General features: G+C 39.9%; 1 protein-coding gene across 10 annotated transcripts in view; it reads left to right on the top strand.

The window, feature by feature from the left end:
• PTPN5 (protein tyrosine phosphatase non-receptor type 5) overlaps window positions 1-27,535 on the top strand; it is an 89,502-nt gene that overhangs the window by 57,796 nt on the left and 4,171 nt on the right. For all 10 annotated transcript variants that reach the window (XM_075502301.1, XM_075502296.1, XM_075502300.1 and 7 more), the window contains 8 exons: window positions 345-583; window positions 3,893-4,082; window positions 7,146-7,230; window positions 12,610-12,689; window positions 13,193-13,330; window positions 16,672-16,782; window positions 21,614-21,774; window positions 25,650-25,763. In XM_075502301.1, the coding sequence (XP_075358416.1) occupies window positions 345-583; window positions 3,893-4,082; window positions 7,146-7,230; window positions 12,610-12,689; window positions 13,193-13,330; window positions 16,672-16,782; window positions 21,614-21,774; window positions 25,650-25,763 (1,118 nt within the window). The remainder of the gene's footprint in view (window positions 1-344; window positions 584-3,892; window positions 4,083-7,145; window positions 7,231-12,609; window positions 12,690-13,192; window positions 13,331-16,671; window positions 16,783-21,613; window positions 21,775-25,649; window positions 25,764-27,535) is intronic.

Here is a 27,535-nt window from a genome sequence, read left to right as displayed (position 1 = left end):
ACAAGCCTAGGAAGGGTAAGAAACTGAACAAAAGGACAGTGATAACACGTTGGCTTGCATATGATGGTCACAAGCACATTCCACTTCCACTGTATCCCCGAGTTAAGCCTGGCCAGCTCTGTGGAAACCTCTGTGGCTGAAAGCAGGTTTGAATGGGTAGATGTGAATCCTTGTAACATGCACCACAAAGCTACTCCTGCATGGAACATTCCTGTCCTCTTCAATACTCTCCAATTCTAATACATTATAGTGACCTGGGATGCTGCCCTAAAGACCCACTCTCTAGGCTGTATGGAAGGGCTGGCAACAAGCAGAAAGCTTTTTTAAATGTTTGTTTCCTCCAGTTTTGGCATCTTCTCAGAGCCCATCCAGACCCCCCCTTTCCGGTACAAGAGGACAGACGCCAATCTGTGAGCCGGCAGCCTTCATTCACGTACTCAGAGTGGACAGAGGATAAAAATGAAGATGACTTCCTAGATTTGGATCCCGTACCAGAGACTCCGGTCTTTGACTGCGTAATGGATATTAAAGCGGAGACAGATCCAGCTACTCTAACGGTTAAATCCGTGGGCTTGCAAGAAAGGTAGGGTAGATGTGATTAATAGGGGAAAGTCTGGTCCCAGGTTTTGTGGATTTAGGAGTTCTGTGCCTAGTAGGAAGCTTTATTGCCTTCATGAATGTCACTTTAAAATGTGGTCTTAAAGCCAAGCACCTGCTTTATTTCCTGTCTTGTTTTCAGTCCAGTCATAAATATAAACATATTAGCCAAAAAACATACAGTTTCTAGATGGCTGTCAACAAAAGTTGTCATTCAAAAGTGTCATTTCTTTCCTTTGAAATATCCATTTGTATTTGATCAGTCTCTTGCCATTCCCCAAGATGGCAACTGCATAGCATGAAATCTGCTATAGGGTAGTGAAAGCTTTTACCTCTGAAAGAGGTGGCTCTTGTTAATTTTTTTTTGTCACTCACGCTGGAGGATTAGTCCTTTCTCCAAAAGCAAACCATAGGACAAATGGTAATCTGCAATAATTCTCATATAAATGGGTTGGTCCAAGAGTAAATGAATTCCATTGAAATTAACCCAGTAATGAAACTTTGGGGTTAGCTGGTGTTCACTCCTTGAACCAGCAGGGCAACAGCTTCTCAGAGAGATTCACAGCTGCAAAAAGGTAGTTTTAAGATAAAAGGAAGATAGGAATGATGCAGTATTGATTTGTGTTGCATTTCTCCATCGTCGCTTATACATCTCGCAGAAGGTCACCTGTAATGGGTGAACTTCGAAAGGCCCAGAGGTGGGTGAATTCCAGAATGTGACTTGTGACAGTGGAATGTTCAGCAGAGTTACTGAGTGTTCAGTTGGACTGAACTATCCTTATACTTTAATCCATAAGATTATTTTATTTCACTTCGCCAGTGTGTCTGTGTGTGTGAGTGAATGGATGAGTGAAAGGAAGTACAACAGACTAGCATCCTCGTCTCTGAGGCTGAGGTTGGTTTAAGGTTCCTGTCCTTTCTTCTGTGGACCTCAGGAAGCCTGAGTTTATATTGTGGGCAGCCTGCATATTTTTCTGTTTTGTGTTCTTTTAATTGTCTTAGTGAAAGAGAACAAAGATCTTGAGGATAGAAATCCCATAAAGACATTCTGCAAAGGTGATGATGTTATGAATAAGAATGAGGTTACTGAAGGGCCCAGCATAGTGAAGTATCACCTTTCTTTATTTCTAGATTTTCAGGCTTAATTGGAGTTCTAACCATAGTTAATTCTCATCTCTAAAACTTAAAAGGGCAAAACTTAGATTTTAAAAAGTATGATGCTGAGTTTCCAAAGCACCACATGACACAGTAAAAGGAAATGTTACAGAAGAGGCTTTTAATTTGCACTCTGTGAGCTTAGAATGTTTTTTATCACTTTATTCTTGGTTACAACATTTGTCCTAAAATGTCCTACTTTTTATTGTTATATTCTTCTATTTTAAATATGAGATTGCAGTAACCTCTGGGGCTTGTCCCTGAACCTGCTGCTATCAGTGAGTTTTGCCATTGTTTTTCATTATCGGCAAGATTGGGCTTGAAATGCATCACCATCCCTGATTTCATTCCTTCTCTCTCATTTTAAAGATGCTGACATTTCTTCTCAGGTGACCACTAGCCTGCAGGAAGGATACTCAGTGTTTCAAGAGAATTGGGGAATATCAGTTGATTCAAGTAATGAATTACAATTAAAAAACTGTCCAAGAGTAGAGATGGGAAAAAGAAAGTAATTGCTTGAAGTGCTCACACTAGGTAGAACATGTACACTTAAGGTGTAAAATAAACTTGTTTTCAACACATACATGTGCTTGAGAAGCCAGACATCATTTCAGGTTTGGGCTGTGCTCTGACAGATTTCATTTACATCAAGCATTGGTCACTCATCCTTTGTTTGGTGTTGTGTTGAATTATCTACCTATCCCTCTTTTGCATCCGTTCTGCTTCTCCATCTTACTTCCCTCTCATTCTTTAATCACCTGCGCCATTAGAAGGGTCACAAGCTAAGTCCAAACAGCACTGAATGTTACTCTTAAGAAGAAACAATCTCATTTCCTCATGCTGAAGAACTATTAATATATCTATGTATGTAGCCTCTTCTACCTTAAAAGAACCAAAAGTGTTTGTTATCAAATGCATCTGTTTCTGGGTAGGAATGTAGTAGCGATTTAACAGCACACAAGGTAGGGTCAAAATCTTTTGAAAGGTGTCACTAAAGATTCAGTGTCTACCACTGGCGGTCATGTTTCATCCAAGATCATTTCCCCATGACTGTGAATCACAGCAGGAGGCTGGCTGCACATTCTTTTGGAAAAACTCCTGAATCCAGAAAAGGGCTGTGATCCAAGTAACAGCTTCTACTGTCTTCTTTGTGAGCTAGTCATGCCTGCATGTTTGCATGGTTTTTCAATAGCTCCTGCAAACACCTCCCAACTAGATTTTGCCAGTTGAGAGTCATTAAAAATAGGTTTACTGTGTGGATGCATAGAACATTACACCTAGTAATCATCATATTGTATGATTTTATTATTATGTTAAAAGTATTTAAATATAGATTTACTGATGGCATTTGAATCTTACTTTTGTCTGTGATATACGAGATTGACAGAAACTCAGAAATGCTTTAAAACTGCATTCAATAAACAATGCAGGCATTTTTACTTTTTTGTTCTATTGTGTGGCTAACTTAAAAGCCACTAGAAATTCTACAGTCAACAGCATCTCTGTTTTTAATGTAACTGTTAAAATGTTGGGACCTTCATTTTACCCTTCTCATGATGTACTGTTGTGGCAAGAAAGTTTTTCAGATAGAAAAATTATTCGCTGTAATGGTTTGCATCTCATGTCTTTATTAATGTTGAAGTGCTAATGTTTATCCCAAGATCTTACCCCACTGATGTTGTCCGTGCTACTAATAAATGGTTATTCAGTAGGATCTGGCCTGATGAAAACCAAGACTGATATTTTCACCTGTGGTGTCTAAAATGTCAGTTCATATTCAGGCATCCAAAAATATGGTGTGATTTACACAGGTATGTAAATTTTCCTGCAGTTGCCTGCTTAGCACCTTTGACAAGCAAGTTGCTTCTACTTAGGTGACAAAGTATACAGTTACCTCACTACAGACAACACTTTGAAAGCGTTGGCCTTCATATTCCAGTGTACAAAATCATCTTCTGGTCTTGTCTACACAAGAAGCATCACCCATTTTTCACAGTTAGTGACCATAATGTACACAGCAGAACCAGCTTGGTGCTTTTCTAAAGTTGCTGTTTATCAGTCATTGGGACTGTATCCATTGCTGACAATGATGGGTCAGTCTGTTCTGCTGCAAACAAACTCCGATCTCTCTGATTTGCAGGAGAGGTTCAAATGTTTCACTCACACTGGATATGTGTACCCCAGGCTGTTCTGAGCAAGGTTTTGGCTATGTCATGTCACCACGGGAACAGTCAGCCCGAGAATACCTCCAGACGGCATCAAACATCCTTACTGAAGAGGAACTGCACAAGAAAGCACTGGACCCTTTCATACTCCAGGCAGAGTTCTTTGTGAGTATCTGACCTCTGTCTTTTAGGAGCATCAGAAAAATGGGATGTTGTCATTATTCTATCAACCTTGCTATTATTTTCTGCAAGTCTAAAATTAGTACATACAAACTCCACTTCCACCAGTGAGGCATTTAACGCAATTCGGAAATTCGTCATCCCTTGAAATGACAATTGTCTGAAAGCTTTCAGTGATATTGTCACTTAAAAACCAGAGAATTGGTTCTGGCAACAAAAAAAAAAGCTTTGTTTTCACAAGTCTTTTTTTTTCTGTCAGCATGCTACTTTTTAACAAAAAAATCAAACTTTTTCACAAGAGTACAGAAGAAAAGCCAAGTTTGCTATAGGCATAACTTCTTGAAATATGTCTGGAGTTGCCCTGGGGATGAAATTAGTCCAAGTGCATGCTCTTTGCTGTTGAATGCTTGGAATGGAGCTACTTCCCAAGCCTGAATGCTCTGCAGATAACCAAAGCACAGGATGGCTGTCATTCAGCAGGAGCCATAGAAAGTATGTCTTACTGGGGTTTTTTCTGCATAAAAACTATGTACTAGTTGTAAGCTGCTCTGTCAGTTGCTTTTAGAATTCTGCAGTATGTTTCCTTGGCTCACTGTATCCACTGTTACTTTGGGAGAAAGAATTATTTGCCTTATTCTGGGAAAAAATATACATACCCAGATGAAGCAAGCAGTTGAAAATTTGATTTCTAAGTGGTTTAGAATAAAGGCCAGATACATTTTGGTGTGGCTTTTTAGGTCTTTGCATTCTATGAGTCTCTTCCTTAACTGCTTGAGTGTACCTGTGATAGCCATTGTCATGTTTATTATACCTGGCAAAAAAAAAATATGCAAAATGCTGCAGTGGCTATGAGTATTATGTCTACTAGGCAGGGTTGTAAATTCCTGCACAAGATGGGAGGTAACCAGGGCACAATCTTTGCATACTGGGGTATTTCAGAGCACATGACCAAGAGCTACTGAAGTTAACACTGCCAAGTCAAATATACTCTTAAGCATGGAATCATAGCAGAGCAGGAGGATGATGATGATGTTTTGCAACATAACAACCTTTTCAGCCTGTCCTCTTTATGACCTGCAAGGGTCTGAAAGGGCAGGAGTATCACTTGCTGTCCTCCCTCCTTGTGCAATTGCGGGGGGGGGTGGGGGGTGGGGGTGTGTGTCTACTTTACAAGCACATGGGGAGGTGAAGTAGTCTGGACTTCTGTTTTAAAACAGACTGCCAGATATCTGTGGTCCTTAATTCACTTAGTGCTGTACAAATTGAAGAAAAGCAGCTTTTGTGTAGGCAAGCCCTGATTCTTTTAAAGTAAAGCATCTATTGCTGTTCTTGGGAGGAAATGTTCGCTTAGCAAGTGTCTGAACTGACTGCTGAACAAGTCCACATACAGCTTCATCAGTCTCTGAGGTGCACTGTAGCTTTCAAGCAAAGAAAATAATGTTAGAAGTAGGAAAAAATATGCTTCATTTCTGTGAGAGATTTTTGAATTAGTTTTCCTGGTGTTCAGAAAGATCATTCAACAGCCAAACTATCCCAAGTCATTTTCATTCTTTAATGAAAACTGAAAAGGTATAGATAAAGATGCTGTGTAATCAAAATGTCATTTCTGTAATTAAAAATTGTAAACTAGTTATTTTTTGGTGAAACAGTTATCACTAGCTAGCTCTGCATCATGTATTTTGAGTCTGTCCAACCTACTTGGTTTTCAAAGACCAGATCCATGATGAAGCAAGCAGCTGTGTTTCATTTTGGAAGAAAAGTCAGAGGGGATGTCACTTGCAGGGCTAAGTCCTGAAATTATTACAAGATTTAGAGTTTTTACTCAGGCAGAAGTCCTGTTGATTTCACCAAGAATTTAATTGAGCAGTGAATGACTAAGTCCCAAAGGCAGACCATGGAGCTTGGCTCAAGAAGAGTTTTGGGTGACTAACTATCAAGTAACAATTGAGGAAAACATGAAGGTTTCGTTCCCAGGCAGTTCCTCAAATTGATAGGAAGCTACTTCAACAAAATGCTTTTATCATTAATTGCCTCTGGTTAAGCCCAATAGTACACTCAGTGCTGTGTAAGAGATGGAATACAGATAGTCAGTCTTCTAAAGCTCCAGAATTTAACATAGTCCATAGCTCTGCTCATCTTAATTTCTTCCCAGAGTGAGGCTTGTCTTACTTAACCCTGACTCCTGTTACCAGTATGTCCAGTACCGGCCTGTCAAATCCAGTGTGCAGCAGCTGGGATGACCAGCTCTGCTCCCAAGCTCCCATGAGCCCTTTCTCTGCTGAGCCTGGTTGACACATCCCATCTCATCACATGCCTACTGACTCCTGGAAGTTGGGGGAAGGTTCCTGTTTGTTCCTGCCTGACGTTGGCCACTTACTTGCAGGAGATGAGTAGTGGAGAATAAGAAGCCCCTCCATCTTAGTGTGTTCTTTGGGTTAGTAGTGTAGAGAGCAGGTAATCCCTGAACACCTGTTTGCTGTCCTTGCCCATGGAACTTTAAAGTGTGGTGAGCAAAAAGAGTGACACTCCCCCAGCTCCATAGACTCAGGTCAGTATGCCAACCTGTCATAATGTAGATCATAATTTGTTGCCGGTGAGAGTCACTAGCAAATTATTTCCTTCCACCCTCAGAGAGGAAGAAGGAGTGTGAGTCAGAAAGGATGGTGTCTGAGGTCCATCGCTTTTGGAGCAGAGTATCTTACGTACCACCTTTTGCTTAGTTCTGTGCCTACACTTGCAATTCAGTTCTAATAATATTAGGAGCTAACATAATGCTGTCGCGCGTATTACTCAATGAATTAGTCACTATAAGCGTTTTCATATTAAGGATTTCAGAAAAGAAAGCCACTGACAGTAAAAGGAAACATCAATCATATTTTGGTGGTAAATTGCTAGAAGTACTGTACCATATGTCTCAGTTGACTTCATCACTTTGCCTCCCTCACAGGCAGGACGTAATGGGCTTGGGTTTTTTATTCCTCTTGTGAATCTAATAATAAATCCTACTGTGCTTTGTAGTTTTTTGTTTGTCTTGTTTTGTTTTAACAGGAAATTCCAATGAACTTTGTGGATCCAAAGGAATATGATATTCCAGGCTTAGTGCGTAAGAATCGCTACAAAACAATTCTCCCAAGTAAGTTTCCTGCTTTTTAAGTCACTGAGGCAGGGTGGTTTATTCTACATGCTGAAGGGCTTTGCACTTTCCTTTCCAGAATGCATCAAGTGTGCTGTCACTACCATGTATTGTCCAAAGGCCATATTTAAGAAGCAGCAACATGGCTTCAAAGCACAAATCAGATTTCAAAAGAGGTACAGAGCATAAGAACCTAAGATTCACTGAACATCAGCAGCACTTAGGTTTTTAAGTCATTAGAATTTGGTCTTTTAGTGCTGCTTAAAAATTCTACCCAAGAACTTAGTGTGTTTATTCAGATGTTACTTAGAGGTTTCTTTGATTAAACTCTTCAGAAGGACTAAATTCTAGCAATGTTATTCTCCCAGCTGATGTTTTTCTCAGAATCATGCCTCAAATGCAAACTGAGAATATAGGGAGCTGGCCTGATGGCATTAAGATGATACAGAAAATCAAAATCTTTTTCTTTTCTATTACACTATTTTTATTTGTAGCCAGGAGTAGGAGTTTTGAGAAACATTTTGGTTCAAATTTTTACAAGTATCATGATTTTCCCCTGTGTCATACTTAGTTACTTTGAAAAGTGATATGATTAGATGTCATGCCTCTTTTTTGCTCTAAGCCATTGTTGGAAGATGCTACCACTAGCCACACTAGCTCTGTTTGCAAAGCCCAAAAGGTTCAGTGTCAGGTTAGCAAAGATAAGTGCAGAGGAGTCAAAAATGTCCTCAGCTATACCTATCATTTTAGTCAATGAACCTGGGGATTGGACGTGATTCCAGAAGGGATTGTTTTATGTAGACTTACAACGCCAGCAGCTGCAGCCAATGATCCAGTGTGTGCAACCCTTCTGATGACTTTGTACTCCACCTTAGACCAGAAGTGTAAAAACATTCAGCCACATTTCACAATTTCTGTGCTAATGACTGAGGTGAATCGTTCAAGTATTAATTCACTGTTTTTGTTGGAAAAGGAAGATTCAAAAGTGGGTAGTGATTTCAGATGCCCAAACTGCTAGATTTTAAAGTGACCTGTATATTCTGAATTTGTTATCTAATGTGTACTTCAAGAACTGGATCCATTTTAAATATGTCATATTGGGTGTTTAAACTGAAACATCAGAATTGCTGCCATTTTGAACACCCTGTTCCAGAGTTGTAAACAGATGCCAGTTGGCCCACTACCATATATTTTTAAGAATGATCATTCAATGGATTAATTGTTTGCTGCAAAGTTCATCTCAGTCATATGGATATCTGCTAGCAGCCATTGTTGTTGCTTTGACCTCTCCAGATAAGATAACTAGTTTCTACCCTACCATGCAGATGACGCCAAGTTGGGTAGGAGTGTTGATCTGCTGGAGGGTAGGAAGGCTCTATAGAGGGATCTGGACAGGCTGGATCAATGGGCCAAGGCCAATTGTATGAGATTGTATGAGAAACAACCCCATGCAACACTACAGACTTGGGGAAGAGTGGCTGGAGAGCTGTCTAGCGAAAAAGGACCTGGGGTTGTTGGTCAACAGCCAGCTGAACATGAGCTGGCAATGTGCCCAGGTGGCCAAGAAGGCCAACAGCATCCTGGCTTGTATGAGAAACAGTGTGGCCAGCAGGACTAGGGAAGTGATCATCCCCCTGTACTCAGCACTGGTGAGGCTGCACCTCAAATACTGTGTTCAGTTTTGGGCCCCTCACTACCTGCTGGAGTGTGTCTAAAGAAGAGCAACAAAGCTGGTGAAGGGTCTAGAAAACAAGTCCTGTGAGGAGCGGCTGAGGAAATGGGGGTTGTTTAGTCTGGAGAAAAGAAGGCTGAGGGGAGACCTTATCACTCTCCACAACTACCTGAAAGGAGGTTGTAGCGAGGTGGGTGTCAGTCTCTCCTCCCAAGTAACGAGTGATAGGACGAGAGGAAACGGCCTCAGATTGCACCAGGGGAGGTTTAGATTGGATATTAGGAAAAATTTCTTCACTGAAAGTGTTATCAAGCATTGGAACAGGCTGCCCAGGGAAGTGGTTGCGCCACCATCCGTGGAGGTATTTAGAAGATGTGTAGATGTGGTGCTTAGGGACATGGTATAGTAGTGGTATTGGTAGTGTTAGGTTTACGGTTGGACTTGATGATCTTTTCCAACCTAAATGATTCTCTGATTCTATGCCTCCAAGGATTAACAAGCTTATTCCAAGCTCATTATGATCTTGATATTTTTTCTGAATGAATTCCGAAATTACTAACCTGTGTGCAGCTTTGTCCCTGGCTGTGACCAAAGGAAAGAAGAGGGCTGACTCTTCACTTTTATCCAACTACCTCCATTTCAAAGGTCTTGGTGCTGGCAGTAAAGAGGCTAGCAAGGAGAACTAAACATCCCCTTTATGCTTCAAAGCCGAGGATCCCAGTAAACTCTCCACACAAAGTAGGAGAGGGAGTTGGAGGCAAGATGAGGGAGAGTCCAGTGCTTTTCAGGCTTTGACCATCCACTGACTTTTTCATTTCTGAGCTGACCAACTGTAGCCTATGCTGCCTTGAGTATCTACCTAGCATTCCTCCAAGTTCTAGCTGCAGAAAGCAATAATGGCAGGAACTGCTGAACAAGCTGCAGTAGAGCAGACTCAGACAACCGATTGTCATAGGGAACAGCAAATGCTTAATTACCAAACCAGAGTCAAAACCAAAATCTGAATTTAAAAAGTAACTAAAATTCCCTTACCAGCTGCATCGCCAGAAGCAATCTAGGCAGTTATCATTAAAAGGTAAGCAGTCACTTAACATAATTATCAGTTACTTGCAACCCTAGAGTTGATTGTAGTAAGTGAGAGAAAGGATAATAGTCTGTAATTAATCTCATTTATATTTCTTTTGTAGTAAATTCTTTTTGCAGATTCTCCAATTTTGCTGTTAGTAGTAAAATGGCTTAGAAAGTGGCTTTTTGATGGCGGAAGGGTGTTTTTGGGAAAATGCCAAGCTAAGGAGGCTGATTTGGATATTTCATAACTATGAATTTGTTTGTCTGCAGACAGTCCTGTTCTGGGAGTGAGTCCTATGGCATTTCCTGGAAAACGATAACTTTTCTTTAAGATGCTTCGAGGCACTTTTTGAATATATAGAAAAGGATGTTCTTGTTATAGAATTCCAGAGATAGCAAGAACTTACTGGAGCATGTTGTATATCAATCTTATTGAATTCTTTTCTCAAGAGTAATGTCTAGACAGACTTGTTAAATTTCTACATATCTCTATTGCTTTTATACCATTTTAAGTTATGCAAAACATTTCACTTAAGTTTAGCAAGTTCCTCTAAAATGTCAGACATAGTATCAACATGAAATGGCCATAAAAGAGACTGTGGAAAATATAGCTGACATATCATTTGGTTTCTTAGAGATACAGATTACTACTGCTTTTTTAAAGGTGTGGTGTCTTCTTGAACCTGGCCTGTGCACTGGTTTTGTCCTGGGAGAAATGTTTTCATTAAGAGTAGGATTTGATTTTGCTTAAATGTCTCTCTATTGAAAATTTCAAATTCATACTGCAAACTCTTATATTAATAAGTCTTGCTATGATTATTTTTTTTAAAGGAGGAGTTATTCCTGTTTATATATTTCTGAGAAATGTGATTCAGCTTTGGTTACACTTTCTGCAAAACAGTGCACATTCTTGTATTACCAATGCATTAATAGGCCTCTCTTACATGAAATAAGGTTGAAACTGTTCATTAACATACTAGCTTAACAAACATAAATACTACATTAACAGAAAAATCACAAGCCAAGTATTATAATTTAAAGTAAAAGCATATTCTGAATAATGTTTTCATATTTGTGGATACAGCAATAAAAAAGTGCACAGTGAAGAGTAACTCAAATTCTACTGCAGATGAAGAATACTAAAAGAAGCCCATGCTTAAAAGTCTGTGGCACCTGTTGATAGAGTTCTTCAGATCTGTGTTATTTCTCCCTAAAGACCCACCGTGAGATGGACGACATAGTATTATTGCTATTATTAGTAGGGAAAAATCATGTAATCGTTACGCAAACTTCAGCACGCTCCATGGATGACTGCATAAAACCCAGGCAAAGGGACTTCATGCAAGGGGTCTAACTAACCCAGTCCAGTGGCATGTGAATAAACATCTGACAACCAATGTCACCTTTTTAATAGTGTGACATGTTGCAAGCTATCAGAATTACTGATTAAAAAGCAGATTTTATCTCTTGTCTCACCGTCTCCCCAGCACTACAGACATGAGCAAAGCTGAGCAGGAGGGAACTGTATTAGAGAGGAACTCACTGGTTTCAGTACTAATGTGCTATAAAACAGTATCTTTGTAAATATCTTTGCTTTGTGGATTGTGATTGTATTACCACATAACAAATAACATGAATCCATTCTGAGGACAGCATTTCATGCTGAGTCTGTGTTTGTAGTACTGTAGAAGGTACTGTGTGCTTAGTCCTTTGTGCTTTACCCAATATCACACTATTTTTGCATTTTTTTTATTTTGTTCTGGTTTCTAAGCAGGCTGGATATTTTTATGAAGAAGTCATCTGTGGTTTGTTTTTAATATTCTCCTGGTGATAGACAGTGTTGCTGTTTGCTGAGGCCTCTGTCAGGAGGATGTTTCTTGTCAGTGATAACAAACTGTGTAGTACTGGTGAAAGTGGATGAACGTGGGCCTGTGTCAGCTCTCATTAAAATCAGTGGAACAGCTCCCATTGACTTCAGTGGGAATTGGACTGAACGTCTCAGGTGGAATAATGTTTTCATTTGTCTTATTAAAACAAGAATAACGCTTCATAAACAGCTCCAATGAGGGAGACTCAAATACTGAAGAGACTTATGCAATGTACAAGAGACTGTTAATATTCTTTAATTTCTCTTTAACCATTACATTTGTTAATAGCACATCTTGGAGTTTAGTTCACTGCAAGACCAAACAGGGAAAGTGTTATTGTCACCTGGCTTGCCTGTGTGCAAGGAATGTGTGTTTATGGTTTGGGAGAAGAGCCCTTTGCTGTCATTTCACAAAAAATATTCTAATGTCTTACAAGCCAGAATGAGTCTGTTGACCTAAGAAATTGAGAAATAATTTCCTGGAGCAGAAAACCACTTTTCCAGAGTCACTCTGTGACACTGACTCTGCAACAGGAACAATTAAGCAGGCTTCAGAGAGTGGGTAAAACTATCAGAAGAAGCCAAATTATCCCAACCACCCTTTCCTTTTTTATGGTAACATGTTAACGTGGGAGCTCTCCAAGGCCACCCACATCTGTTGTGATGGCCATGAATGCATGTAAATGTCTCACTGTACAAAATAATCTTGTGTCTCTCTTTCTCTCCTCTGAGCAACTGATAAACTATTACTTAATCTCTTTACACCTTTCAGATCCTCACAGCAGAGTGTGCCTTACCTCAGCTGATCAGGACGACCCCCTTAGCTCTTACATCAATGCTAACTACATCAGGGTAAGAGCTCAATAGTCCAATGTGTCTGCCTCGCCTCTATCAGCCACTGTTAATGTAAACAGAATTGCAACATCTGCTGGCTTTTAAAGGCATCCTAGCTGAACTGATTGCTGTTCTCTCCTGCTTATATTAATTGAAAACCAAATCTCAAAGTGCAACTGTACAGGTTCAGACCAGACAAAAACACACTTCACTTCGTGATGCAAATTGCTTGTCAGCTGGCCTGACCAAAGCACCGGATAATAAGCCTGAATAAGGCTCTTGACCTAGCCAGAGTCACCTCAAGGCTGTTGGACACTCATTGCTGGAATTACGTGAGTCCATATTGTGCCTTTGCTCCGTGTATACATGTGCAGGAGAGAGATAGAGTCCATACCACTGGTTAGAACGATGCCGTGGAGTCACCATTCCAACCAGTGGTAGCTCTCTGTTTTAAAGACTGAACCTTCAAGGTTGTGGTGGTCATCCCTGTTAAAATTGATCTCTTGTTGTTTTGTTGGCAGGGCTATGGAGGAGAAGAAAAGGTATATATTGCTACTCAGGGACCGATAGTTAATACTGTCAGTGATTTCTGGAGAATGGTGTGGCAGGAGCGTTCTCCCATCATTGTCATGATTACCAATATAGAAGAGATGAATGAGGTAATGTTACATATAGTCTGTATTTTTGTCTGTACTCTAGCAGATATTTTTGGCATAGATGCTAAGTGAGCCAACAGAAGTTGGTTCAGTGGCCTGAGCAATCAGAGCCAGCATTAAATTCTTCAGGCTCAGAACAGATGTGGGCTTCTCTTCCAGTTCAGTTTACTGTAAGTCTTGTTTTGCTCTCTGACTTAGCCTACTGCTGGTTTTGCCATTTTTCCTCTCCCAGCTGACCTGAAACCTCTCCAAACCCAGCTCTATTTGCAGACACTCTTTCAAGTTCTCTCTAAAGTAATCAAAAACAATAGTACCCCATAACTACTAAAGCTGAGTATCTTTAATCAACAGAGTTGGTGCTGCTTTATCTTGCATTTGTTATGACTCAGTATCTATATCCACATTTCATTGAGGCTGTCCCTGACTTATGAAAGATGCTAGTTACAATAATCAACAACTAGAGCTGACTTGGATATGGAGGACCTTTTCCTGAATGTGTCTAGGAAATGCTTTTGAAAATTTGAAATTAAGATGCTGAAATTTTCTATTCACCACCTACTTCCAGAAATTAAACTGTCACAGTGTTTCTGCTAATCCACCTAACCTGATTTTTGTTTGCAGTTTAAAATACTGCTGCCCTCCAGCTGTTCATTACTTACCTGCTGAAATATTTGCCCCATAGCAGACTTGCAAGAACTACGTGCCTGGGCTTCAGTTCACAGACAGGTAGCTGAGCTTAGGTCCACCTTTATTGCCAGTGTAAGATGTGAGGAAGTGGTCTGGGCATGCGTTGGGCTCTGCATCCCCCCTCACCACTAGCAGCAAGGTGTAGTGGAGAGATCCAAATGGTGTTTCTTAAACTGCAGCAGCAGTATTTGTCAAAGCTTGTCCCTAAGAACCCATTAGTAATTTAGATGAGAGAGTTTCCTTTGGAGAAGAGATTTTAGACACTTCAAAGCCCAAGAATATGGGCGTACCTCCATCATACACACAGTTATAATGGCTTAACTGTTAGCTGGAAGCTTAGTGCCCATAATTATGCATGTGCACAAACCTTTAGCTTTCCCCAGTTGTGAAGTAAATAAATTTAACCTTGGATTTTAGTGAAACAAGACATGAACAAGACAGACACAGAATTATCATGCTTTGCAAGTTAAAAATGGTCAGTTATTACAGCCGGCTGATTGGACATATACTGGCAAGGCATTGCTGATGCAAAGTACAGTATGTTGCTGATCTAAATGTTTTGTTTGCACTAACCTTTTAAAGTCACATCTGCCTCTATCTGAGAGGCAGCACTGAAGTAATAACTTGCTCATTGATCAGAGTTGCCAGTTTATGGCAAATAAGATGTTAAAATGTCATGACATAGTGTACCAGCATCAGTTAAGGACTTTGAGGTTTAAAGAAGATGATGCAGAGGAAATATTGGTCCTGAACGACATATCTGGTGATAAGTTCTTCCACTATAGTTTTCATAGCAAGATTGTATAACAGGAATGTAAACTAACCTTTACATGTGAATTTCCTCCTTATCCACACTGACCAAGTATTTCACTCATCAGTTTTGGGAAGCAGTGCACTGCAGTGCTGATGCACTATATAACTGGAGCTTGCTACAGCCTATATATCATAACAGAGCTGCTGAGCCTTTTCTGATACCTTTTGTGTCAAAAATTAAACGGTGTCAGGAATCTCAGCCATAAATATAGGGTAAGTCCTTTCATGTAAATGTCTCCTATATTCATTCCCTTCCTTCCATAACACATATATTAATATATGAATAACAGGACTCAGAAGTACATAGATTCAAAACCAAAACCTTTGTTTGGCAATGATGCTAGTAACAGCGGTTTTGTGTTCTTCCTCAGTGCAATGACTTTGCTAATGTGAGTATTAAAAGCTCTGTATCTCAGCCCTATGTCACATCTAATCTGAACTGACAGACAGCCCACAGAAATGAGTGGGCAATCTTACTCCACTCCTTTAAGCAGAGCAATGTCTGTGCTATTGATAGCTGCTAGCGCTCTTGACAATTTTTACAATGGATTCTGCAGTTTAAGAGGAGAGGAAGAAAAAACGCAATCTGCGTAAATAATTTTACAGAGACACAGTGGGCTGCATTCCCAGTGGGTTATTAACTGATGCACTATGCAGATGGAACAACACTGATTCTCCCACACAAAAATTTTCACTCGGTAACTTTGCAAGGTACTTTTCTGTTGTTAATCTTTCTTCTGACGTGAAATTATTTTTGGTGGGGGAGAGCAAAGTGATTTAACTTGCTTCCTTCAAGATTGTGTACAGCTATGTAAAAGAGGAAGCTTACAAGCATCATATTTAACTGGGTTTGTCCAATAGCAGATTCTTATTCTCCTGTGATAACGAGATTGCTTCTTCCGTTATCACAAGGGAGCCTTTTTCTCAGACCCTGCCTTGTTCATGTCATTCTTTGTCCATAAACTAGTTCATGCACCATGTTGAAATGCTTGTCTCTTCCTTTGCATATTGTTTAGCTTAAAGAGAAACCACATACCAAAAACCACAGTCTTTTTCAGTCCTCCTTCCAGGATAGGAGTGCTTACAAATTCTCACCTACTCATGTCTAGTGTATCAGTACCACAGTGTAGATTTGCAAATGGACTATAGTTTCTCCTTCTCTAATTGTCAGGTTGTGCTCGCTGCATCTCTGACTGTTTTTTTGGCAAAATCAAATGTAGTAGTCTAATAGCTCTCACAGCTATTGCTTCCTTTTAGTTTCTTAACTTTGAAGGATTCTCAGTGTCCATTCAAAGTGGATTTTGGTACATAATCGAATTCCCAAAACATCCCCAGTCATGTTCTTTTGTACAAAGGCCTATGGAAATGATCATCTTATAAAGGGTCGATGCTGCCTGAATATAAAAAATAGAAAAGATTTATTTTGTGTTTCCATATTGGTGTATACATACCACAGAAATATTGGTAACTAATGTATATTATACTAATCATTATTATCTTAAGAAAAGGATTAATTTAAAAACACATGCACATGGCCACTGGCCTGTCTAATGAACCTTCAAAATGCATATCAGTTGCATAAAGATAAATAAGGATGTGTGTATTTAAAAGCATTGGTTAGTCATGACTTGATCTGTGCATTTTTAATCACGCAATCAGGCTATTATGAATGCAGCAAAAATCACCTGAAATGTGGTCCCTGTTTAGAAAGTGAAAACTTGTCTTATTATAGAAACAACATTAATTCATATTCATCTATGCATGTGCTATATCCAATTTCAGAGGAGTAAAAATGAACCTCCCTTGGTATCTGCTTAACTAGATTTATTTTATATTGCACACAGAAATGCACAGAATATTGGCCAGAGGAACAGGTCACCTATGAAGGAATAGAAATCACAGTTAACCAAGTAATACAAGCAGATGATTACCGTTTAAGGCTCATCACCCTAAAGGTAAATCATTCCAATGTACTTACAGTAATTTAGCTGTCTTAACCCTTAAATGGAGATGTTCATGGAGAGTTGTGTAGAAATCTTCTGCACAGTGTACTGCTGTACAAATACCACTTTTCGTTACTGAAGTCATGATAGCTTTGCCCAGTTTGCCAACATACAAAAAATACAGTATAATAAGCAGTCAGAGATTTAGACTGCATATATACAATCTGAAAGCTACCAGGCCAATTGTAGTAGTACAGGGTTCACTCAGTGGAAGAAACCAGTGACTCATTCTGTGCCCTTGTCTTCTGTGTTGACTGGTCATTTAGAGTGACATGTTAGCTCACAGATAGCTTCTTACCGGCCTTTGCAAGTCAGACAGACAGCGCTTGTGGAATAACCCACTAATCTCTGTGATGATGTTCTGTAAAATTCAAAGGCTTGTTTATTCTTTGGGCCATGGACTTAGGCAAAGGGTTACTGATTACTAACAGGGAACTTTTACCTGCATGGCATCTTACATATTTTGTAGTATGGGAAGACCCCTAAGAAATATTTAAGTTGTGCTTCTTGTCTTTTTATGATTGTTATTAGGATGCTGTCAGACTGCTGGATACCCACCAGCTGTTTATACCTAAGATGACTTGTGCTACTAACAATAAGTAGGGGAGTTGAGAACTAAGCAAAAGGCTTTTTAAGTTTGCTTACCTGTTTTCAGTTTCTCTCAGCAGTGGGACTGCTGGTCTGCTTGGCACTTGTCAGTGGTGTGGTAGCACCACTTCTGTTCACCATGGCTGAACCCCTTTTAATAGGTACCATGCTAATTTATTCTTTGAGCGATTTGGCAGACCTGACCTTGAAGATGCTTTAAGGGATCATTGCACTCCAAGACACTAAAACTGTTGATAACCTTTAAAAACACTTTCACCATAGCATTCTCCATGGTTACATTTCTAAACATTAGTATCTTTCCAACTAACTGCATATGTAGTTTTACATACCAGTGGATGGAGAGTTTAAACACAGCTTTAATTTTTTTTAAGTACTTAGATGCTACTTAGTCTAAAGTACCAGAGTCCTATTTTACAACTGTTTTCATTGTTAGGTTCTAGAATCTCAAGCTACGTGTTTTAATAAGAACAGTCTATTTACATAAACTTTATACATCTTTCATCTACTAGATCTACCCCGACCTTAGTATAACACCACAATTTCTTTCTCCTCTTATCTAACCAGTTTCAAGTCTCTTCAGCCATATGCTAATTAGGCAGAAAGCCAGCATATGAAATCCCATGTCTGGATTGCGAGTGTGGAAAGTCTGTCACTCATGCTTTTGGCAAAGGCAGCAAGGAGAAAATCACACTCCCTGACAAGTGGGAAGTAAAGAATATGTAAAAGTATCTTGCAGACTTGCAGCGGTCTTAAATACAATTTATCCAAAACACTACAGTGCAGCAGCAAGAATAAAATACAGATTAATTCTGCTGGAATGCTGATATCTAACAGAACTGGTCACTTTTTAGTTATGGTGACAAAACAAAATTTCCTCAGTAAAAAACTACACTGTCTGCTAGAAGAGTTTTTCATAATTGTTTTAAATTCTTAAATACAGTGTTGTAATATTAGTGAATATTGCCTTTTTTTTTTTTCAGCTTGACATTAACTTTAGAGATTTAGGTTGGAATGTTCTTCCCTGCCTGCCCCCCAAACAAAAAAAAACACTCTCCCTTTATATTTCTGGAAGGAAATTTTATTCTCTCCCTGGGGAAGGATTATTCAAATTACTCTCAGGCAGGTAATAGCCAGTTCCATTTTTCAGATGGGAATTGCAAGGGAGTGGCTTTTGATATTGATACTGCAGTAGCATATCCAAAAAACAATCTCACTTTAACAGGTGTTGCACAAAACAAAGAAACAGTCCTGAAGAGCTTATATACAACAATTCAAGCATAATAATGCACACTCCCATCTCACAGTACCTTTCAAGCTAATACTTATCCCTGCAGAATGTTTTCTTCCAACAGCAACCTCTCAGTGTTTTCCCAAATTCTCTTGTCCCTGCTCAGTTCTTCCTTAGGTGAAGCTCTCCGTTAGAGAAGGAGCTTCAGAATTTCATGTCAGATATGAATATATCTTTTCTGTATATGTAACTGTGGATCTCACAGGGGAAAAAAACCCCACAACAACCAGCAAACTGAAAGCCAGATTATTTGTCAGGGCTGGCATATCCAGTACGTTCAGGCACCTAGAGAAAGAAAAAAAGAATAGCTAGGGTAGCAGAGAACAGCAAAGTCATAAGGAAAGAAGTATAATACCACACATTTTTCCCAATCATAGCCAAGACAGACAAGTGCTTTTCTATCAGAAATTATACAAAAGCCTTTATTGGACATACACATCTCCAAGGATGTAGTTTCTTCCCTACTCAAATGACTTGATCATTTTGATTATTTTCTTTAAGCTCATCCCAGTTTGTTTTTCAGTTAAACAATGTTTTTGTTTTCTGTACTAATGGGGCAGTGTCTCTTTCCTCCCACCCCCAAATGTCAGGAGGTGAACTGCTGAGTTCTAGAGCTGAAATAAAGATTCCATTTGTTAGGTTACCATTGCCTAGAGCTGTACATTGGTCATTTAATAGCAATAGTGAAGTATCGGCTGCGGACCATACATATGTTAAATGACTTGGTAGTGAAAACTAGAGAAGCCATGAATTGTATCCTATTTTCCGTTAAATAGGAGTGGTCAGAAATATATGATACCACCACCAGCAATATATGATTACTGCATGTGTTAAGGGGTGGACTGTAATACTTTTCTCAGAATAGGGGACTGGATTTGGCAAGCTTTAGGAATTTAGGAAGTACTCAGGCAACAGGGCAAGGCTTGTTTTCCTTTCTCAAAGGACCTGCCAGTGTCTAGCCACTGATTCATGATCTCACCCTCACCTACAGCATACATGATGGTAGACTTCAAACCATCAATTAAATCTTGCTTCCTCCTAGGTTTTCCCAAGTCTTCTCAGTCTCAAGGAAGCACCAATAGAGAATATTTTGTTAAAGTCAAAGCAGAAGTGCACAGAACCACAGAAGTCAGGCTTCTCTAAGCAGAAGCGTAAAACTGGTAACAGCATAGACAAAGCTAAAGACATCCAGAGTTCATCATTAGAACTTTGGCTCTTTTCTGTTTCCGTCAAATGAGTGACTTTATGTAGTGATTCATTTTTTTCTTCAGATGACTTTTATCTTTTACTTTTCTCTCAGTGTTATTGAAAACATTTTTATTATAATTTTTCACAACCCACTTAAGAATCCAGTGTTCATAACTTCTGTGGTTCACACATAGTCACACATTCAAAAGCAACTGTGTATGTTCATGTTTCAGAGCAGTGTTGAAATTTGATCAGATTTACTGCAGTGAGCTCAAGTACTACTCATGACAACTAGTTATGCTCTCTTAACCAGAATATCTTCTCGCTAGGGTAAATAACCTAAAGCCAGGCTCTGTGCTACAATAGTAAGACTCTCTTTTCCTAAACTGAGCTAAACGTACCCTTAAGGTTCCTATGGCTGTGCTTCAATGAGCACTTTAAACCCTGTATAAGCTGGAACAGCAGCTAAAGGAAGCCCAGCCTCCCTTTGTCCATCTCTCTTGTTCCTACCCTTGTGCCACCTCCCATGTGCCCACACAAGTGTTTATATGTGACTGTGTGGTAAGCCAAAGGGGGAAACTGATCAATCCATCTGAAAATTAATCTAGCATGAGAAAGAAAAAAGATTTAACTAGATCACTTCCCCCATCTAGTTCACTGTGAAGCTATGCAAAAGCTTTGTCAACCGAAGAGAAGGATGGAAGTGGCACAACCACAGAGCACTTTTAACATGTAGCACCTGACAGTCATAGGGACTTAGGAGTATAGATGGCAGAAACTATTTCCAGATTTTTGTGCCTGGTTCTTTAGAAAGAGACAAATTTTTTCTCTTTTTCCTCCCCTCTTAAACTCAGCTAGCCATGTGTTTAAGGGAAGGTTGTGGAAGCTAACACTTCTGTTCCCGGACCTTTTGAAGACATTTGCTTAGCCCTATGCCAGCTGGCTTATGTAATGGCTGAAAGGTTCCCTGAGCTCCATGTTACTATTTGGCACCTTTAGAAATCAGGCAGAAGGATGTCACTTTGAACACACAAAATCAGAAGCACTCAGTGCTACTTGGCACTCAGAAAAGGTAACAGCACATTGCTATATTCATAGCCATGCTGAGACAGAGAGAAAACTGGAATGTGTGTCTCAAAAAGCCCTGGACTGCAGCTAGATAGAATTCCCACCTTCCGTAGTGCCTCTGAATTTCTCACCATGTCTAAGAGAAGAGTAGAATTGACAGGAAACTGATATGAGTCTGTCTGTCAGAAGAGATAGAAAAATAAGCTCCCATATCTCTCCCTCATCTATCTATCTAGCTATCAGAGACAGAGATAGGGCTCCTGGCTTGCTGTCTGTCAAATACGTTATGAAAGCAATTATGTCACAAGCACAGCTCTGGCTTCACTGAATGAATCTGTCAAGAGGGAACAGACTGCCTGGAGTGTTTTGCACACAGCTCTTGGCACTAAAAGAGCAGCATACTTGGGGGGGGGGGGGGGTTAAATTTTTTTTTTAAGGCAGTTTACTGAAGTGCAGACGTGATATTTGAAATCCAGATTTCTGTGTTGTGTGGCTTGCCATTTGGATCTCCTGTTCCATTTAGCATTGTCTTACTCATCTCATTCTTAAAGGGAAGGCCAGGTTTCAATATCAATTTACAACCAGAAGTTCTTTTAAAACTTTGTGATATTTGTCTTAACTGGATTGCAGAAAGGAGAAGAAGTCAGAAACCTGAAACATTACTGGTACACATCTTGGCCAGACCAGAAGACACCAGATCAAGCCCCTCCTCTGTTACAGCTAGTACTGGAAGTGGAAGAGGCAATGCAGAGTGCAGAAGAGAAGAATGCCCCGGTGATTGTTCACTGCAGGTAAATAAATGTTGTATCTGACTTCTGAAGGCTTCTTCGCATACAGTGGCATAATGCAGGTAGCGTCATGTTGGCCATCAGTCAGACATGGGGGAGATCTTGCCCAACTGCTTCTGAAATATGCTTGGAACTTCTAAAATTTAATGACAATAATTTTCTATTGCCAAGTGTTGCATTTAGATACAGACTGAGCTGAACACAGAAGCTGGTGGTGGCTCAGTTACAAGTAAGAACAGTCTCATTTTATTTGCGTTACCAGTAATATATGCCTTTAATGATCTTAAAAGGGCCAGGTTACCAAAGATTAACATACTGTGAGTGAAATTGAGTAGCAAGACACATGCAAGGAGAAAAATGAGAACATTGAACTTTAAGCCTCAAAACCCTCTGTTTTATAGATTCCTTCTTTGATTTTAAAAAATCCTCATTAGGCCAAAGACAATAATTTAAGTGTAATACATAAAAGAAATGAAACAGTGGCAAAGCTGATTGCAGCAAGTACTAATCAACAGACAGGAAATGTATGCAGTTGACAGTAAAACTGAAATATCCGTGAAAAGCCCCTGGCAAAGATAAAAACTTCTTATATGGAAGAAGCAAAATCTTTACAGTGGTTTGAAGCCTGATGAGAAAATTATAATTATCAATCACATAGCAGAAAATATAGATGAAGATAGATACTTCTCTTCTGTCTTCAGAAAAGAAGTAGGATGATGTACTTATCAGTTGTAGACATGATGAAGTACATTCTTTTGCGCTGCTAACTAGGGAATGTGTTAAGCAACAACTACTAACCATTATTAAATCAGCTATACTGGATGGTTTTTAACCAAGAGTGTTTAAAAAAAATGGTCCACAGGCTCTAAACCATTAAAGTTTAGTATAGCTGAGTTCTAGTTCTTGAAAATTTGAGAAGTTCCAGAGGTCTAAAAGCAAGTCCTGTTTTGCCAGTGTTTAGAAAGGTTAAATGTGATTACTTGAAAACTACTTGAAAATTACTTGAAAAGTTAGTTCTCAGAACAATTATTCCAGGTAAACAGTGGAAAGCCTGATAAGTGATGCAGTAGTCTTGCCAGGATAATCTTCCATAATTTCAATAAGATGCATTTTGCCAAATTGATCTTTGGGATTTTTGTAAGGAATTTTACCTAGTTTTGCAGAACATTTTCTAGGAAATGGCGGATGGTTGCTATCCAGAAGCCATAGTAAATGGGGTATTATACAGTGGGAATGTTTTTTAAGAGACTCTTGGCATGAATGGTTGGTAGCCCAGTGTCATCAAAGATCCACCTATAAGCTAATATGGAGTAATCGCTAGTAAAATGTTCGTATGATGCCACATGTCCAGTTTTTCTGCCTGTGTTTTGAAACAGATTTTGACAAATTGGGGAGAGTTCAGAGAAAAATAACAAATGGTTTGTAAGAAGGTCCCCTTTGCCCTTGGAAATCTGTGACTCTCTAAGAGCTCCTTGAAGTATTATGGTATTTGCTGCAGGTAAAGATTCTGGTCACCATGTCACTCTTGCTTTGCATACTTGTTTTGTCCTCTTGTATGGTGTCATCGCCATGACACAGTAATAATTTGGGGGGAAATGGGGTATTTTTATTTGAAATAACTACTAAGAGACATGGTGATAGGATTATGAAGTATTTTTTGTGATAACTGTAGAGCCCTTTCAGATTATTTTCAGTTGCAGTCATTTTATCTGAAGAAGGAATTTAATACGTTGCCTCTATTTGAGAGTGGTATATGCAGCAAGCCATTAGCCAAGGCCTGTGTTACGCTGAGTACTGTAGCTCCTTTGGCCTTTGTGGGAGATCCTCAGTAGAGCATAATCACTGTGGTTTGGGCCTTCAGTGATGTAAAATAACGCACCTTTAAGACAAAATAGATACAAACCTAATAATGAAGCTATTAGAATCATAGAATAGTTTGGATTAGAAGGGACCTTTAAAGGTCATCTAGTCCAACACCCCCCACCCCACCCCACCCCCCCCCGGCAATGAGCAGGGACATCTTTAACTAGATCAGGTTGCTCAGAGCCCCGTCCAGCCTGACCTTGAATGTTTCCAGGGATGGGGCACCTACAACCTCTCTGGGCAACCTGTTCCAGTGTTTCACCACCTTTATCATAAAACATTTCTTCCTTATATCTAGTCTGCATCTACCCTCTTTTAGTTTAAAACCATTACCCCTTCTCCTATCTCAAACCCTACTAAAAATTCTGTCCTCATCTTTCTTGTGAGCCCCCTTTAAGTAATGAAAGGCTGCAATAAGGTCTCCCCAGAGCCTTCTCTTCTCCAGGCTGAACAACTCCAACTCTCTCAGCCTTTCCTCATAGGAGAGATGTTCCATCTCTCTGATAATTTTTGTGGCTCTATTCTTAAAAGCAGCTTCATGTTAAAGGCAGGCTAGCAGTCCTGTTAGGTCCTTTGGATAATGCACCACTCTTGGGGAGTCTTCAAAGGATTATGACTTTGTCTCAGCCACTGAGAGACCTGCAGCTTGTCCGGGGGACAAGTGCTGTCTCTGTGCTATTTGCTTTGTCTAAAAATGGGGGGTGTTTGCTCCCTTTGCGAAACACTCTGAGGCCTATGGATGTGAAACAGTAGACAAGAGCTGTGTACTGTGGCGTATTTGGTTATGGCATAAATTGGAAGACGAAGAGCTGTTTTTTTTTAACCATTGATGTACATCCATATGCAGCAAAGAGTCCTGAAACCCTAAAATACTTGAAGTATTGATGAACAAACTAGATATGGTAAAGAAAACAGAAGTCAGGGCGTGAGGCACAGAGTTTCAGGGACAAAAATTTTAAGTCAGGTAGGTACCTCCATCACAATTATTTGAAGACTGAGATGAGTTCTTAGTGAGTAAAATCATCCCCCAAACTTCCATTGAATTGCCTTGATCATTCTGTAACAGAAGTTAAAACAATTCCAATGTAGCTGTTTCCCTAGTGAGCATAAATGCCCAGTGAAAAACCTGTCTATACAGTCAAAGAAACAATATTAGGACTTTGCAAGCAGCAGCTAACTGCAAACTCCATTGTTGCTTGTACATTTGTTGCCAGTGTTTTTGTATTATGATTTTAGAGCAATTTAAATGGAAGCAGGATTTTTTGCAGTTGTGTCAAGTAATTATTCCTGAGGATGCTCACTTAACTATTTAACGCATAAGAAGGGCTGTCAGCTTTTGCTGCTAGCTTTTTATTAGCTGATAAGAAGAATTCACAGCTTTGATACCACTATGCCTTTGAGAATAAAATAAATTCTGGTCATTAAGCAAGGACTGAATCAGATACAAAGGTGTTCAGGAAAGACAAAGAAATTTCTTTAATAGTGAATTTGTTGTATCCTGCACTAATTCAGAGAATTACTAGATTGCAGATCTGATCAGCAAATGGCATCACACTTACCATATTGCTATTAGCTCTAATTATTTAAGCAAGGGGTTTGTTTTTTTCTTTACTGTACCTGTGAATGAAAATAGCTTTCAAAGAAGCTATTAGGATTAAGAATCTCAAAGCAAAGGTTGCCTTCAAAGCAAGTCTAAGAAATGCTATTTAACTGCTTATTTTCGATGGTTCAATGACATACTGGGTCAAACGGTACCCAACAGTCCATTTTTAGCACTGTATGTGCAATGTCCATCCTTTTGCTGCGAGTGGCTCACACTTAATTGTGTTATCCCATTGAAGTTAATATCTTTTCCTAGTTATGGCTTTGTATTTGCAAGCACCCACCTGGCAAAGGTTGGAGGGAGGAAAGGGGTAATGGGGTTTGATTGCTGGTTTAATGGCACTCATTTAAGGAGAAAGTTCCAAAGCCATTGTAACACATCCACTGCCTCTCTCTGCTTTTCCTTCCCTTAGTGCAGGCATCGGGAGGACTGGCTGCTTTATTGCAACTAGTGTCTGTTGTAAACAGCTGAAGAGCGAGGGCATAGTTGACATATTGCGAACAGCCTGCCAGTTACGGTTAGACAGGTAAGAAAGCCTGTTTCCTTTCCAGAAAAAAAAAAAAATGGTAATCTTTTCCTTTACTTAAGGAGAAACAAATGGGAACAGCGGAGGAACAAAGGCAAATGGAGGCCAAGAGAGAACGTTCCTGGAAGAAAGTTGTCCTGTTCTGAGCAGTTCTGACTTGTAATCTTTGCCTATTTTATGAGCAGTAAACCATAATGAACAGCCCTAGAACTGGGCTAGATTCACAGCTGGCATCAAAATCTGCACAGCTCAGTGCAGCAAGGAATGACCTTTCACTAGCTCAGGAGTTGGCCCCATGTTCTTACAGAAGCAAAGGCTCAAAGGTCTGCTGTACTTAAGTTCAGAGCCACAGATCAGCACTTTGCTCCCAGGAGGAGAAAAGAAAACTGGCCTTGCACAGTTGGAGCTGTGAGCACTGTTGGAAGGGCATAGCTGCTTGGGACTTTGTGAGGAGAGGGAGAGTATGCAGAGTCTGGAGTGTTTGCAGACATATGAAAGGAGCTGTGAAAATCTCCAGAAAGTCAATGGTTTCCAGTTAAGCATTTCTTAACACACCACCTTGAGTTTGATTATGAAGTAAACAGACTTGAATTTTGCACCAGAGATGTTATTTTTCCTCTCCCACTGGTTTCAAGTGCCATCAAAACATGTCTCAGTGCTCTCTCTAATGATAATGATAAATGTAGTCGAGGGAAGAGATGTCACGAAAAACATACCGAAGATTTTTTCTGAGGAAAAAAAAGAACCTCAACCCCACACTGAACTTTATTTCAGAGGAGAAATTATGCTCAGTGGGAGGCAGAAAATGAAATGCTTGCTGCCCTGCTGAGGTTCTGATAGACAGGGATCTGCAGGGGCTTGGAGGTTTGGCTATTTCAATGGATTTCAGGCCAGACAAGGAAAGGCTTCTTGAGAAAAAGAAAACCAGAATATGAGTAGTGAGTGCTGATTATCCATGGCCCAGTGAAACATCTGGCTGGATCTGAAATATCTTGTCTCTGTGACTAATGTTACACAGGAAAATAGCCATACAAATGAAGGCTGAAGACACCTGCTTACAAATGTGCTTGATACAGAAGGCCAATTAAAAATACTAGCTTTGCAGGAAGAGGGGAACTGGCAGTCATTTGCAGAGGCTGGAGAAGGGAGATCACACTTAAAGGATGCCGTGGAGGAAAAGGAAGCCTGCAGGGACCTCTGTAGCTGCCAGGTACCTCTCAGGGGTGAGATGGGATAGGAAAAGGCCATTTAAATGTCATGGGAGAAAATACTCAAGATGGAAAGCAGTCAAATCATCATCCTTGCTACAGAAAAGCATGGTTTCTTCAAGGAGTGAAAAATGGGGCTCATAGTCTCTTGGAAGTCATGCTGCCATCCACTGTTATTGTCACTAAACCCCCGCAAAAGCTCTGTGTGACTTCAAAAGCAGTGTGAGAGGATGAGACAGTGTCCAAGCAGCTATAAGAAGGAAGACCCTCTCTGTCTCCTCCTCCTGTCTGGTGGTTACTGGCTAGAGAAAATAGGGTGGATGGGAAGGAGTTACCAGGGACTTAGGGAAGGAGGGTTGGATGCAGGCCAGAGCAGACATGTAAAAGAATGCACCTCACTGCTTCACAGCAGTAGAGGGGTTGACATTAGCCCTGAGAACTCCCTTTGAGGTTGCTGTGGGGGCAAAGGGGACAAATGTTTCTTTCCCTTCATTCCCTTACAGATCCCTTGGAAAAATCCTGTGCACTGGACTTTGCACCAGTGGCCAACAGTCGCTCCTAAAA

The sequence above is a fragment of the Mycteria americana genome, chromosome 5, assembly GCF_035582795.1.
Source record: "Mycteria americana isolate JAX WOST 10 ecotype Jacksonville Zoo and Gardens chromosome 5, USCA_MyAme_1.0, whole genome shotgun sequence".
NCBI lineage: Eukaryota > Metazoa > Chordata > Aves > Ciconiiformes > Ciconiidae > Mycteria > Mycteria americana.
Note: the sequence above shows the minus strand (reverse complement) of the source record. Positions and strands in the feature narration are given on the sequence as shown.